This window comes from Herpailurus yagouaroundi, unplaced genomic scaffold (assembly GCF_014898765.1).
Source record: "Herpailurus yagouaroundi ecotype Mexico unplaced genomic scaffold, PumYag 140, whole genome shotgun sequence".
In the NCBI taxonomy this organism is placed as follows: Eukaryota; Metazoa; Chordata; class Mammalia; order Carnivora; family Felidae; genus Herpailurus; species Herpailurus yagouaroundi.
In genome coordinates, this window is record NW_024412395.1 from 54014171 (window position 1) to 54027969 (window position 13799).

Genomic DNA, 13799 nt, shown 5'->3' on the forward strand with positions numbered 1-13799 from the left:
AAATAAGAAAAGGGAACGTGGGAACATTAAGAACAAGGTTGGCAAAGATCTCAAGTGGCGAGAGAAGGAAAGGCCAAACTGTTCAGGGTAGGCATTTAAAAGAGGGCCGAAGTCCAGGAGCGGCTCCTCAAAGGACTCCGAGCTGAGAGGCCACATAGCCTGTGAAGAGGGCGGCTGTCCTGGCAGCTGTCTGTCTGTGGGAGGGAGGTCAAGAGAGTGTAACAGTGCAAGGTGGCATTGCCTGGAGGGCCTGCTGGTCTGAACTTGAAAAATAGACAGAAAAGCCTGTTCCTCTTCAAGGATGGGAGAGCTAAGGGAAAGCTGGGCCCCGGGGGACCAAAGTCAGTATAGAGGTGGCCAGAAAAGCTGGAGACAGCCTGCTAGGCTATCAACTTGTCTGGATAGGCACAAAGGCAGAAGTTGGCCAGCCCCCTCCTGAGGGCGCGGTACCACAGAAAGGTAAACAGGGAGGTCCAGGCCAAGGGCCCAGTCTGAGAAGCGCCTCCGACCCCTCACAGGATTCAAGGGGAATTACCTGCATCAGAGCTGGAGGGAAATGTGTTTGGAACTGCAGCCTCAGGGCCACTTGCCTGTGCCGGGTTGGAGTACAGACAGCCACTCGCCCCTTCCTATGGACAGCACCTTTGTACTGGGCATCTTGTAAGGCAGGCCCTGGGAGAGACTTCTGCTTCTGAATCGCTCTGTTTTCAGCTAAAGAAATAAGAACTTGAGGGTAGTTACAGAGTCCTTGGCTTGCTACCTCCTTTTTCTTCCTGAGCGTCCCTCCATGAGTTCATGTCCTGAGGGAAATTCATCAGCCTTCCTGTGGGCCCATCTCCTAGCCTCCCGGGTGAGGAACCGCACGAACATATTAATTTGTGCAAATATACGCTGAAGACCTGGACCTAGAATTAGTCTCTGGAAAAAGGGGGTGGCTGTGTGCGATCTGAAACGTGGAACCCCAAGGTTCTAACTTCTAACTGTGGACTGCTTTCTTGGCGAGGGCCCTTGCAGCTCTGAGGTGGAGATTCCCAGTGGGGGTGGTGGGGACACATCAAAATCAGTTCAGGTGTGGAGTGGGGGGGGGTCACGCCGTCCACCTATACTGATGGTGAGAGCGCCTTCGAAAGGAGCATATTCTCCTCACTTCACCCCCCACGTACAAACTGCTATTTTAATAAGCCAGTTTCGAAAGGGAGTGTGTCATAAACCTCAGGGCTGCTGAGATGCGGGAAAGAGATGGGAGGCTCTGCCTTGGAGTAAGCAAGTATTTCCCCACCGCCTGGCATTATAGGAAAGCTGCCTGGCCTGCTCCAGGCGGGCCAGCCTGCTCCGGCAGGATCAGCGAGCCTAGGGTATAATCTTTGGCTTCATCCCTGCTGTGGTAGTTGGATAACAAAGCCTGTGTTTCTCTGTAACCTTAGTTTCTGCCAACCTTAACTGAGAACACCAGTGAATGAATGGCTGTTTGCCGTCAAAAACAACATGTAAGGCTTAAGTCTGCAGAAGGATAGAAAGACTCTAAGCAGATAAATGCAAAATCCTCCACTTTGGGCCAAGAAATCAACTGCACATCTACAGAGAATGAAGCTGTGTCCAAACAGCTCAATGAAATGGGTTCGGAGGTTTTATCCGCTAGTAGTTCAACAGATGTCAGTAAGGTGACTTTTCTTTAAATTGTGGACTCAGACCTGTAGCATCATCTAGATCAAGGAAGGAAAATAATTCTTCTGCACTCTGTGATTTGCTTAATCCAGGGCATCGTGCTAGAGACTGCCTTAAAGAGACCCAAACAGGTCTTATGGAAAATTGTTAAAGCGATTGGCAATACTTCACAACTTTTATTTTATTTTGAAGTTTATTTATTTATTTTGGGGGAGAGAGAGAGAGCAGGGGAGGGGCAGAGACAGACACAGAGAGAGAGAGAGAGAGAGAGAGAGAGAGAGAGAGAGAGAGAGGCAGAGAATCCCAAGCAGACTCCACACTGTCAGCATGGAGCCCGAGGCGGGGCTCAAATTCACAAACCGTGAGAGATCATGACCTAAGCCGAAATCAAGAGTCAGGTGCTGGGGTGCCTTGGTGGCTCAGTCGGTTAAGCGGCCGACTTCAGCTCAGGTCATGATCTCGCAGTCCGTGGGTTCGAGCCCCGCGTCGGGCTCTGTGCTGACAGCGCAGAGCCTGGAGCCTGTTTCAGATTCTGTGTCTCCCTCTCTCTGACCCTCCCCCGTTCATGCTCTGTCTCTCTCTCTCTGTCTCAAAAATAAATAAACGTTAAAAAAAAATTAAAAAATAAAAGAGTCAGGTGCTTAACTGACTGAGCCACCCAGGTGCCCCAGAATTGGCAATATATAGATTGAACCAGAAAAGACTTGGGAGGTGGGGAGACATCCACAATGGTTGTCTTCTCGTGTTTGAAGAACTGTCCTGATAAGAAGGAACTAAATGTATACGCTGTGGCTCCAGAGCTCACAACGAGGATCGGTGGGTGAAAAGCAGAGGGAAAATGACTTTGACTGAGAATGATAAAGAAATGTCTAATAGTTAGAAATGTCTAAAAATGGAAGGGGCTGGCCTTGGCGAGAACGAGTAGCTCTCGCTGGATGCATCCGAACGGTGGGAAGCTGCTGTTGACAGGCAGGCTATAAAAGGCATTATGCACCTTGCAAACACTTGAAGAAGGGGACTTCTGAAGCCTCTTTTGGCAACCCAGGAGAGAGCCTGGTAGTTGGGTGCAGCTGTTAACAGCATAGTGCAGGTGTCCATGGGTGCAAAAGAGGGTGGAGTCAAAATATCAAGTTAACCCTTCTTTGGCCTTGTGAAAGCATTCCATAACTATGCATCGCCTGGCAGTGCTGGTGGGGTTCACAGGCGGTTACCGAGGGTTTACATATTGCAGCATTTCCCTGCGGACCTCACGGAGAAAAACAATGGGCCTTGTTGCAAAGCCAGGTTTGGATTTCAAAGTTAAACTGAAGTTACCTCTGAGTACAATTAAAAAGGATACGTCAAAATTAAAACCATTGTTAGAATTAATCAAAGATTTAGAAAGGTAGAATGAACTCCAGAGCTGGAAATTACTGATTTAAACAATTGTTCTCACATTTTAAAGCACGTGATGCGCTAAAAATTATGAAGCCTCAGAGTATAGCTGTAAAGAGTAGTCTAAACCCGAAGTCAGAATGAAATGTTTTAGCTTTCAAAACTAAAAAGCAGAACAATTACTGCCTACAAAATGGTATAGGAAGAGGTTTCTGACCCCTGCTAATTGTTTTATTTATTCTTCAGAGGGGCAACTCTGGCAGCATTTCCCTGGGTTTTCAGTAATTACACTCCGTTCAGTATCTGAAGAATTACAATAATTCCACACGGAATATACTCGTGCCCTTCCGATGCAAAGCCTTTACAGAAGTGAAAAAACAACTTACAGTAAATTAGCAGGAAAATTACCATAGTTACTGTTTATTTCAGGGCTCCATATGTCAGAGGCTAATTCTACATTGCATGTTACGTTTTCTTGGAGGTATTTGTAGTATATTTCACATGCTGACCAACAGACATGCTGGTTTTTAGGATCTTTTATGAAAACGACGTTCAGACTTTTCCGATTGCCTCTCTGTGTATGAGAAATTACCCAGTGCAGACGCATGTCACTTAATGCTTGACAGAGTCCGCAAAACCTCAGTATTCAGCAGGCTGCGATCAGTGTTCACATACACTTGTAAAGCTTTGACTCTTCTGTGAGTTTTTTTTCCCTGTCAAATAAGTTGGGGTTTTGTTTGCTTGTCTGTTTTAACACTACAGAAGATTTCTCAGTCATTTTGTATACTTTGGCAAGCCAAGGGTCCATGAGAGAAGAAAGCAAGGACTAGAATTACATGGCCACTCAGAGATAAGAAAATCTCTTTCCCTGGCTGGAGCCTGATCAATTTTCTGCTCGTGTTAGAATTAATCCACCATCTCCGCGGGACCCCCTTTAGAGTCTGAGCAGCAAAGGTGTCCTGAGACAATACACAGAGTCTGGGGGTCCCAGCTGCTGTTCAAATACCATCAGCAAGAAACGTGCATACATTCTGGCTGAGAAATGGTCTCATGGATGTTTTTCCCCATGCGTCTGCCCTTCGTATTTTTCCTCCTTTCTTCTTTTGTCTTAAACTAAGTTGAGTGCAGTATAAAAAATTCACTCGTGGGGCGCCTGGGTGGCGCAGTCGGTTAGGCGTCCGACTTCAGCCAGGTCACGATCTCGCGGTCTGTGAGTTCGAGCCCCGCGTCGGGCTCTGGGCTGATGGCTCAGGGCCTGGAGCCTGTTTCCCATTCTGTGTCTCCCTCTCTCTCTGCCCCTCCCCCGTTCATGCTCTGTCTCTCTCTGTCCCAAAAATAAATAAACGTTGAAAAAAAAAAATTCACTTGTAAGTCTTTATGGCAACCAAAACATTACAAAGAAACTGAGAGGATCACTTAATGACAAAATTAACAAAGGTTAAATAAGTTACCATCCATCCATAAAGTTGAATACCTACCCGTTTTTTAAAAATGCTTTAAAATGCAAGTGACATGGAAAACAGTCACAATGCCACGTGAAAAAAATGTATATCACAACAGAAATACATATGTAAAATATGACTTCAATTGTTTGAAAAATTTTTACTTACTTATTTTTAAAGCATTAGAAGGAATTGTACTAAAATATTAATGAAGTGACTCTGTGAGGTGTATTCTAAGTGACTTCTACTTTGCTTTTAACTTTTATTCATTTTCTCAAATGTGCACACATTAGTGTTATGATCAGAAAGGAAGAAGAAGGAAGGAGAGAGGAAATCAGATAATTGAGATTAACATTAAAACACACACTTTGGCTGGAAGATTAGAAGGGTCAGTAATGCACAGTGTTCAGAAAAATGTATAGGTAGAATATTTTGATTATATTAAGTCTAATCTAATGCCTCATTACTGAATCCTGTTTCTTATGAGGCACTTGATAAACTAACCCTCTCCAAATCTCGGATAGTCACAAATTCGCTTACAAGTTCACAGTGACCTCTGGGAAGGGATGGTGAAAACGAGTCCTGAGGAGTAAGACACAGTCTGAGAAACAACAGACTGATTTTTATGTCAGAGGCACAAACAACTCAACTAGAATTATGCCATTAGTACTCCTCATCTGAGAAGTGCCTTGTATGTGTGACTATAGATGCCTCTTTCAAGTAATGAAACCTGTTCTACATCAACCAGCTGCCTCCAGATAGTCAATGTCTCAGAACAGAATGTTTTTCACGGGCTCAGGTGTTACTGAAATAAATCATGGTTTGGTTTCCTTTATGGACTATACACTAAGCTTACTTGCATTTCATTCTTCCTTTTTTTCTCTATTCTTTTTAGCGCATGATTGCGAATACTGCCAGAACAGTGAGATACTGCAGGAGCCAGCCCTTCAGTAAGTTAAATGCTACCGTGTGCTGCAATCTAGATCTGGGTGATTAAGTCCTTTTTAATGAGGCTACTGAGACATTCTAGAAGTCTGGGTAGTATTTGATTGTGTCAGGGGCACTTTGGACCATGAATTCTCATGGGATAGAAGCCTTCAGTTGAAGGATTTTCTAGCTGTAGAACTAGAAACTAACCATAGAAATACTATTTTATGAATGAACTTAAAGAGAATAAATTTGCTCATTCTAGTGTGACTAGAGACGACTAAGGCATGATCACCAACGAATCCTGCCTCAAAGCAACTCTTTATGACTCACTGCTTGATGTTGAGAAACTCACATCAACTCCTGATGACTCAGTTCTGTCGTTTATAAACTGGGAAAGATAATATTTATTGTCTCTTGGGGTGTTGCAAGAATGCATTAATGGGTATAACACATTTGTAAAAGGTCCCATAGCAGGAATTCATATTCTATTTCTAGTATTCTCAGGTGAATTTAAGATGTTCTTCCTAAATCTGAACATATAGCAAAATAACTGCTGCCATACAATGCTTTAATATAAAACTATTACCAATAATAAATAGCAACCTTAAACTGATTGGGATTAGGTTGCATCACAGAACCAGATCAGCTCGCCAGACCAGTGCTGCTGTCTCCTGGGCTGGGACTTTGGGTGGGGGTGGAGCTTTGGCTCCCTCGAGCTGGGCTGGGAGTCAGAAGGTGGCCCCTATAAAAGTTCTTTGCTAAATTCATTGTATGAGTCACTTGAAGTCATTTGGGTCATTAAGCCAACATGATCATTTGAGATGGACGTGACTTTGAGGCTACCAGTACTGTCCCTTCCAATAAACCTTGTGCTAAAAGAGGCTAAAAGTTTCTCAATTTACTAACCAGAGCTGTCTTTACCCTCCCTAGCCCAGGACTGGCTCAAAGTGAGGGTTTGCTAACGCAGGATGCCAGAACTGAAAACTGCTGACTTTTTAATGTACAGAGGGGGAAAAAAAATCTATGAAAAGTAATCATTCCTTAGGGAGCAAGTAGCCCTTTAAAAATTTTACTCAAATGACTGTGCCTCCTCTTCCTTCCAAAATGGGAATAGTCTTGCATGTCGTCAACCGTTCCTGCGTGGATTCTGCAAGGATTAAAATGTCTCACATCTCTTCATCTAGTAATTTACTGTATGTATAAAGACATGGTCTTAACGCAGCCATACAAGTGAAATATGAGAATATATAAGTGATGTCAGTCTACAACAAGGCCCATGAACCCATGGCCCTTTGGGGCTCTAGGAAATTCCTGAAATGAAACACAAAATTTCTGTGCCTGAGAGGGTTTGTAGCCTTGGGAAGGTTCTCAGTGAGATCGAAGAACTGTGATAGAATATGTTTTGTTCCATAAGCTTCTTTGGAAGTAAATCCTACATTCTCCTACATCTTCTCCTAGAAAAGTGGGGGTGGGCTGGGGGGATTTTATATATATGTGTGTGTGTGTGTATATATATATATATACACACACACACAATATCCACTGCATATGTTGAAGTTATCAGTAACTGCTGGTAAACAACAGCTGCTCAGCTCTGAAGTCAACAGTCTATAGATAAAGCTATAGGAATAGATTTGTAAACATTGTGGGAATATGTACAATGTAATTACAGTATATTGTACATATAGAGTACACTGCCAGGGAAAAAGCGAGGAATTAAACACTGTGGTATTATTTATATGTGATAATTATACTGATGAGTTTCTTCCTAAAGCAAGTAGGGGCCTTTGTATTTTCTCTCTGCTATTCTGTGTTCAGACCTGCAACACTACCCTCCACCCCATATGCAGATGGCATTCTAAGTGTCTTTGGGAGTGATGTCAGTGCCCTGCTTAGAAAAGAGCCCCCTACTGGTGATCTATGGGGCAGAGGTAGCCCATGGACCACAGCAGAAGTGTTGGGTCTACACAGAACATGTTTCCCCTTTTATTTGGAAATAATGTTGCCATTAAAAAATTCCAGGAAAGAAATCCAGACTTCTCATTTCTCTAGAAAAATAGGAAGATCTGGCAACTCAGAATGCAGATTCCCAGACAGCAGCATCATGCGGGAGCTGAATGGTCACTTTCAAAGGGACCTGGGTTTCCAGTTCACCACTGTCAGATTTGGCCTTCCTCACCCATATATATTCTCTGCAGAGGGCTCTGGACACTTATTTGATTCTTCTTTCAGCCTGGTTTTGGAGAAATCTGTGAACTTCAGATGGCTCCACTGCTTACATGCTTGGGGAAGTAGGTGAGAATAGAATAGTAATTGGGATTTCCGAACAAGTAGCATCAGGAAATCGAAGGTCTAGCAGAAGTTATGACTTCAGCGCATGAGCTGAGCTTTTCCTTACATGTGAACAGTCTTGAAGAGCACACATCTATGCAGTGATACTGTATACTCTTTGCAAGTAACAAGGAGAGTCAGATTTATTAATCTCACTGGCTTGCTTCAGTTCAGCCCAGGTGTTAAGCACTTTTGTTAGGAGCTACTGTAAACTATGTCTTGGGGCGCCTGGGTGGCTCAGTCAGTTAAGCGTCCTACTCTTGGATTCCGCTCGGGTCATGATCTCATGGTTTGTGAGTTCGAGCCCCACATCAGGCTCTGTCCTATCAGCTTGAGATTCTCTTTCTTCCTCTCTCCTCCCTTCCCACTCCCTCTCTGTGTCGAAAATAAATAAATAAAACTTTTTAAAAAAGAAAAAAACTACGTCTTTTGCCATTAGTCCTTGTCTGTATCAAAGGGAGAAGAGAGCTAAGTGTGAGACACAGTGGGATGGAAAGAGGAAGCAATTTTTAATGTATAACCAGGGGCTATCAGGTGATGCTTTCACTTTAATTTGGTGCCATTTTTTTACAACAAAGGAAAATTACCAAAATAGGTGATTCCAGAGAAGAAAAGGGTAGGAGAGAGGAGATGGAATATCCCAGTGGAAACATTTCAATGAATATGGTATGTTGAAAGGTTTCAATGGAAACTTGGAATCCATGGTAAATGTAACAAATAATTGGAGAAAATAAAGCTGTGTCTTACATGCATATATTACACAATGCCAATTTGCTCTCTTCTCTTTCAACAGATCCTGATGCAGCTCAAGCTAATAAGAACCATCAGGATGTCCGGAATTATGTCCGGCAATTAAATGTGATTGACAACCAGAGAACTTTATCACAGATGTCACACAGATTAGAGCCTCGTCGACCGTAGACATTTAAAGTGCCCAGAGCAATGGTTTGCCTCCAGTCCACAGTCTTTCAAAAATGCCATTTATGCTACTACTGACTGTATTGTCACTAGAAAATTCTACAAAACAAGCAGAAACGCACCCTGAGACATGTCAGGGCTGCAGCGTACCAGCGTCATAGTAAGAGAAGAAATTCTTTGACTTGCATAAAGCTTTCACACTCTAGCATAGGAATCTCCAATTTGTAGTCACACTATTTTATTTCCAATTGTGCCATCCTCTTTGCTGAAACATAAATTAAGTCCCGATGATAATGGTAGAAACACCATTGTCAAGAGACATGTCAAGCCCCTGACAGTTTTTCTCAGAGAGTTGGCCGAGTGAGATGTGCTACAAATGCTGTGGTGGTATAGTTTCACAATTTTATCTCAACCTTGATTTTGGAGCATGGGGGTCTTGGAAGGTGTTGAGGAATCACATAAATCCAAACCATAACTTGTATTCTAGCATCTTCATAGTCTTACCTCTGAAGGAATTGAACCCAACCACATTACTATAAAACATTATGGCTATTGATGTAATTTAGGGAGGACTGGTCCATAATTTCTGGATGATATATAGAATAATATTTATGTTTACAATGTAACTTTTTTAAACTCACAAATCAGGATTACATACATAAGAATTCCACTAAGAAACTCCAAGGTTCTAAAAATTGCCAGCGTTAAGATAAGAAAAGAACATTTCAAAAGAGCACAATATGCACACAACATTTTTCAAAATTAAAATATTTTCCTGGGCATTAAAAATCTTTACTATTGGCTAATTATTGTTACTGACTAAAAAAACACATATTTTCTGGACTTAAATGTTATTACAGATATCTTAATTTTCAGCAATTGTTTTGCACTTTCAAATAGATTGTAAATAGTTCATTCAATCGATGGTATAGAGTTATTTATTTGCTATATAATAGATATTGTGCCAAATGATTACTTTTTATTTATTTTATTTAGTATGTAATTTTGGAGTACATTTTTTCCTCTTTTCACAATTAGGCTACATTTAATGTGTAGGAATTGTATGTATGTATATCTTCTGTAAATAACAGTATCTTCATTAAATATAATTGTTGACAAGAAAAGGTTGTGCTGTTCTCAGTTCCTATAATATGGGAGGGGTAACCATTCGGTATGGTGGGGACTCAGATTTTTTTTAATTGAAATAAAATTCACATGCTATAAAAATCACCCTCTTAAAAGTGTAAAATTCAGTGGCTTTTAGTATATTCACAAGGTAGTTCAACCATCGTCACTAATTCCAGAACATTCCCCTCATTCCTAAGAGAGAGCGCATGTTCATTAGCAGACACACCTCATCCCCTCTCTCCCAGTCTCTGGAAACCACTATCTGCTTTCTGTCTCTGGATTTACCTATTGTGCACATTTTGTGTAACTGGAATTGTATGATATGTAGCCTTCTATACCTGATTTCTTTCACCTGGCATACCATTTTCAAGGTTCATCCATGCCATAGCATGTATCCGCTCTTCATTTCTTTCTATGGCTGAATACTATTCACTTATATGAATATACCACTTGTCAGTTGATGGACACTTGAGTCATTCCGCTTTTTGGCTATTAGCCCCTATGAAAAGGCTCTGGATTTTAGAGCTGCCTGATATGGGGCCTCATACCGTTTCTCAGTGATTCAAGCACTTAGTAAATATTTGATGAAGAGATTTCTAAAATTCTTTAAAGCTCAAATATGTCTCTATTTTTCATGTTAGCATTTTCCAGCATGTGTTTCAGGCTAGACTGGTCTCACAAGTTCACAAACTGTTCCTCCAAAAACAGACCCACGACTGCAAAGCAAAAGCACAAAACCAAGATGGTATCTTCAAATAAATTTAGGAACCACTGCATAATTACCCCATTCTTAGAAATGATTCCCAGTGTTCATTAACATATTAAAGAGTCTGAGAAGTCCTGCTGTAATCTCTCCTAGCATCTCACAGTGGACGTTCACTTTGAGAAATGCTAAAGCAGGCAAATGCCTTTCTGTGTTCATTTATATCATAGTTCAAGGTCCCCAGGGGAGTTGTTTTATGCAGTGTTCTCCCTCCTGCCTAGTGGAGCATAGTGTCTGGAATTTACTAGAGAATGTTTTTAAAAAGCCACTGAATAAATTTTCTTGATGTCTTTGTTGCTCAACATTTCACTATCTCGTAGACCTCAATATTGGCTACAAATTTCACCATTATATAGTTTTCCCTTCCTAGATAATTTTGAAAGCTGAGAGATGAAGCTGATAGCCGGTCCCTTGGGCATTTTTGCTCATTTACTCTTCTTTATTCCTACCTCACTTAAAAGCTGGTATCCTGGGGCGCCTGGGTGGCTTAGTCAGTTAAGCATTGGACTCTTGATTTCAACTCAAGTCATGATCTCACAGTTCGTGAGTTCGAGCCCCGTGTTGGGCTCTGTGCTGACAGCGTGGAGCCTGTTTAGGATTCTGTCTCCTCTCTCTGCCCCTCTTGCTCTCTGTAACTTTCTCAAAATAAATAAAAATAAATTTGAAAAAAAAGCTGGAATCCTATGTCTGACAGCCTCCTTCCCTCAATTTCATGATGACTGACACCTTTTGACATTTTAATTTAGTTTCAACATGATTCAAAATTGATACATATCCCCCAATGTATATTCCTTAGTCTTCCAAATGAGAATAACTACTGCTGTACTTAATAAAGATAAGAGATTTTTAATTATGCCTGGGTTCTTTGAAAATGCATTAAATGCCGTTATTCCAAGTAGCAATGGCAAAGTAAAAGAATTAACGCTCTAAAAATGGACAGTAGCCAGGCAACCTTTCCTGAAGCAGGAGATGCAGTTAATATTTCAAAACTTGCAAACAAGCCAAAAGAAAATGAGAGGCCTACAGGGTCACAAGAAGGATAATGAGGTTTCCTGTAGGACATGAAAAAGGAAAAAGAACGTTTTTACCAAAAACACCTGTAGAAAATGATACATTTGAGTGTTTAACATACCTGCTTAACAAGGTCACTAGACTGTACAGGAGCTAAGCTTTTCCAGCAACTTCTGAATACTTTGCAGGTTAAATAGATTTCTCCTGAGTTCAGTGGCTTTTCTTCTTAAAATTTTTTTTCATTTATTTATTTTTGAGAGACAGGGAGAGACAGAGCTTGAGCAGGGGAGGGGCAGAAAGAGAAAGACACAGAATCAGAAGCAGGCTCCAGGCTCTGAGCTATCAGCACAGAGCCCGACGCAGGGCAGGAACCCACGAACTGTGAAATCATGACCTGAGCCAAAGTCGGATGCTTAACCAACTAAGCCACCCAGGCGCCCCCATTTCTTCTTAAATATGAATGCAGATCAATGACCACCAGTGTGAGAAAATCAAATGTATTCTGGTTTCAAAATGTGCTTATAATTTTTTTTAAAAAATCAGCATAGATATGCAATGTGGTAAAAGAACCCCTACCTACCGTCAATAGGTTTCCTTTTACTGTCAATCTAAAATGTATTACATTTCTTGCTTTGGAATGATCTTAATTTTCTCTATTTGTTTTAGGTTAGGGAGGAAGAATTTCCTCTGCCCTTCAAGATTCTTCTAGCTGGACTAAGAATCAAATTGACACGAGACAGATTAACAGGAGAAAATCAAATTTAATAGCATACTCATGGGAAATCCCCACACAGACATGGAAATTTTAAAGATGGGCAAAATGAGGTATACATATCATCTTGAACTAAGGAGAAGGGAATAGGGGGCCAAGTCTTCAAAGGGAAGAAATGCAATCTTCAGAAAGAATGAAAAGAAGTCAATGTTTGGTAAACAAATGTTTGCTGGGCCACTCAGAAACAATGGGGCAAAGAGAGGACTTTGATCAAACAGGTCTTGCTAGGTTCCTCCTTCTCTACAGTACCTAGTTCATATTATACTGTAGTTACGTACGGTGATAGCTCTCTTGCTGGAGCAGGTCCTCTATCTAAATTCTTTTATGCAATTGAGAGAGGAAGTAAAGAGCTTTTCCTGAATCTGCTGGGGTTTGATTGCTTTTTAACTCAAATAATCTTCATGCCAAAGTGGCCCATCTTGGGCAGCCTACCCTTGAGCCCTACACCTGCATCCAGAACAGCATGGTGTTGGATGGGCAAGTCACTTCTAAACTGACTTATAAACATTTAACTTAATTTGAAGAGACCTTAACTTAATTAGTCTCCGTTAGTTATCTTTCTATTCACTCGCTCGTTAGCAAATAATGGTCAAGGGGCTTACTGCGTGCCAGGCCCTCTATGAGCTCAGGATTCAATGGTGAGAAAAACTAGAGGGTTTCTGTTCTCCTGGAGCTTATCACCTAGCAGGGAAGACAGAAGATTAATCAAATAATCGAACAAATAATACGAGCACGCTTCCAGGGAAGGATATGGTGTTGCAAGGACCTGTCATAGGGGATCTAACCTGACCTGAGGTGAGGAAATGTTTCCTGTGGAAGAGACAGTAGGCGCATACTCTGAAGAATGGAGATGCTAACTAAGCAGAGAGAGAAGAACATGTTCAAGCAGGAATAATCTCGGCAGTGTGAAGGGCGGGAAGGTCACGGTGGCAGAGCTGAGGGAGCGCTGGTGAGCATTCCCAGATGTGGCTCAGAGCTGCAAAGCCTCCAGGCCTTTTCAAGGAGCCTCGTCTTTTACCAAGAGCAGTGAGAAGCCATTGAAGTAATTGAGGCAGGGGTTGGCGTTCCTAATGGTAGCCCTTGGAGGGCAGGGTCATGGCTTCATGGCACCACATTGCAGAGACAACGTGGTGTCATCCTTGATTCCTTAGTGACTGTTTTATGCAGGCCGAAAGGTAAGGCAGGAGGAACCGTGGATAATGGCAAATATCAAAAGCAGTCACGGACCTGGACACTCACACAGAGTCACGCCATCCTTCCTCCTGATTTAGTGCGCACTGAACCGCTTTTTAATTCTTTTGCTGCAAAATAGACACACTATAAAATTTACCATGTTAACCCTTTACAAGTGTACAATTCAATGGTGTAAGGTCATTCACATTGTTGTGCCACTGTCACCAGTATCCTTCTCCAAACCTTTTTCATCAACTGAAACTGAAACTACCCATTGCACGGTCATTTCATA

At 41.8% G+C, this 13799-nt stretch overlaps 1 protein-coding gene across 7 annotated transcripts in view; it reads left to right on the plus strand.

Moving 5' to 3' along the window:
- RAPGEF4 (Rap guanine nucleotide exchange factor 4) overlaps nucleotides 1–9417 on the plus strand; it is a 288036-nt gene extending 278619 nt beyond the window's left edge. For all 7 annotated transcript variants that reach the window (XM_040475399.1, XM_040475400.1, XM_040475401.1 and 4 more), the window contains 2 exons: nucleotides 5377–5431; nucleotides 8536–9417. In XM_040475399.1, the coding sequence (XP_040331333.1) occupies nucleotides 5377–5431; nucleotides 8536–8663 (183 nt within the window). In that variant the 3' untranslated portion in view covers nucleotides 8664–9417. The remainder of the gene's footprint in view (nucleotides 1–5376; nucleotides 5432–8535) is intronic.
- Nucleotides 9418–13799: the final 4382 nt, after the last annotated feature.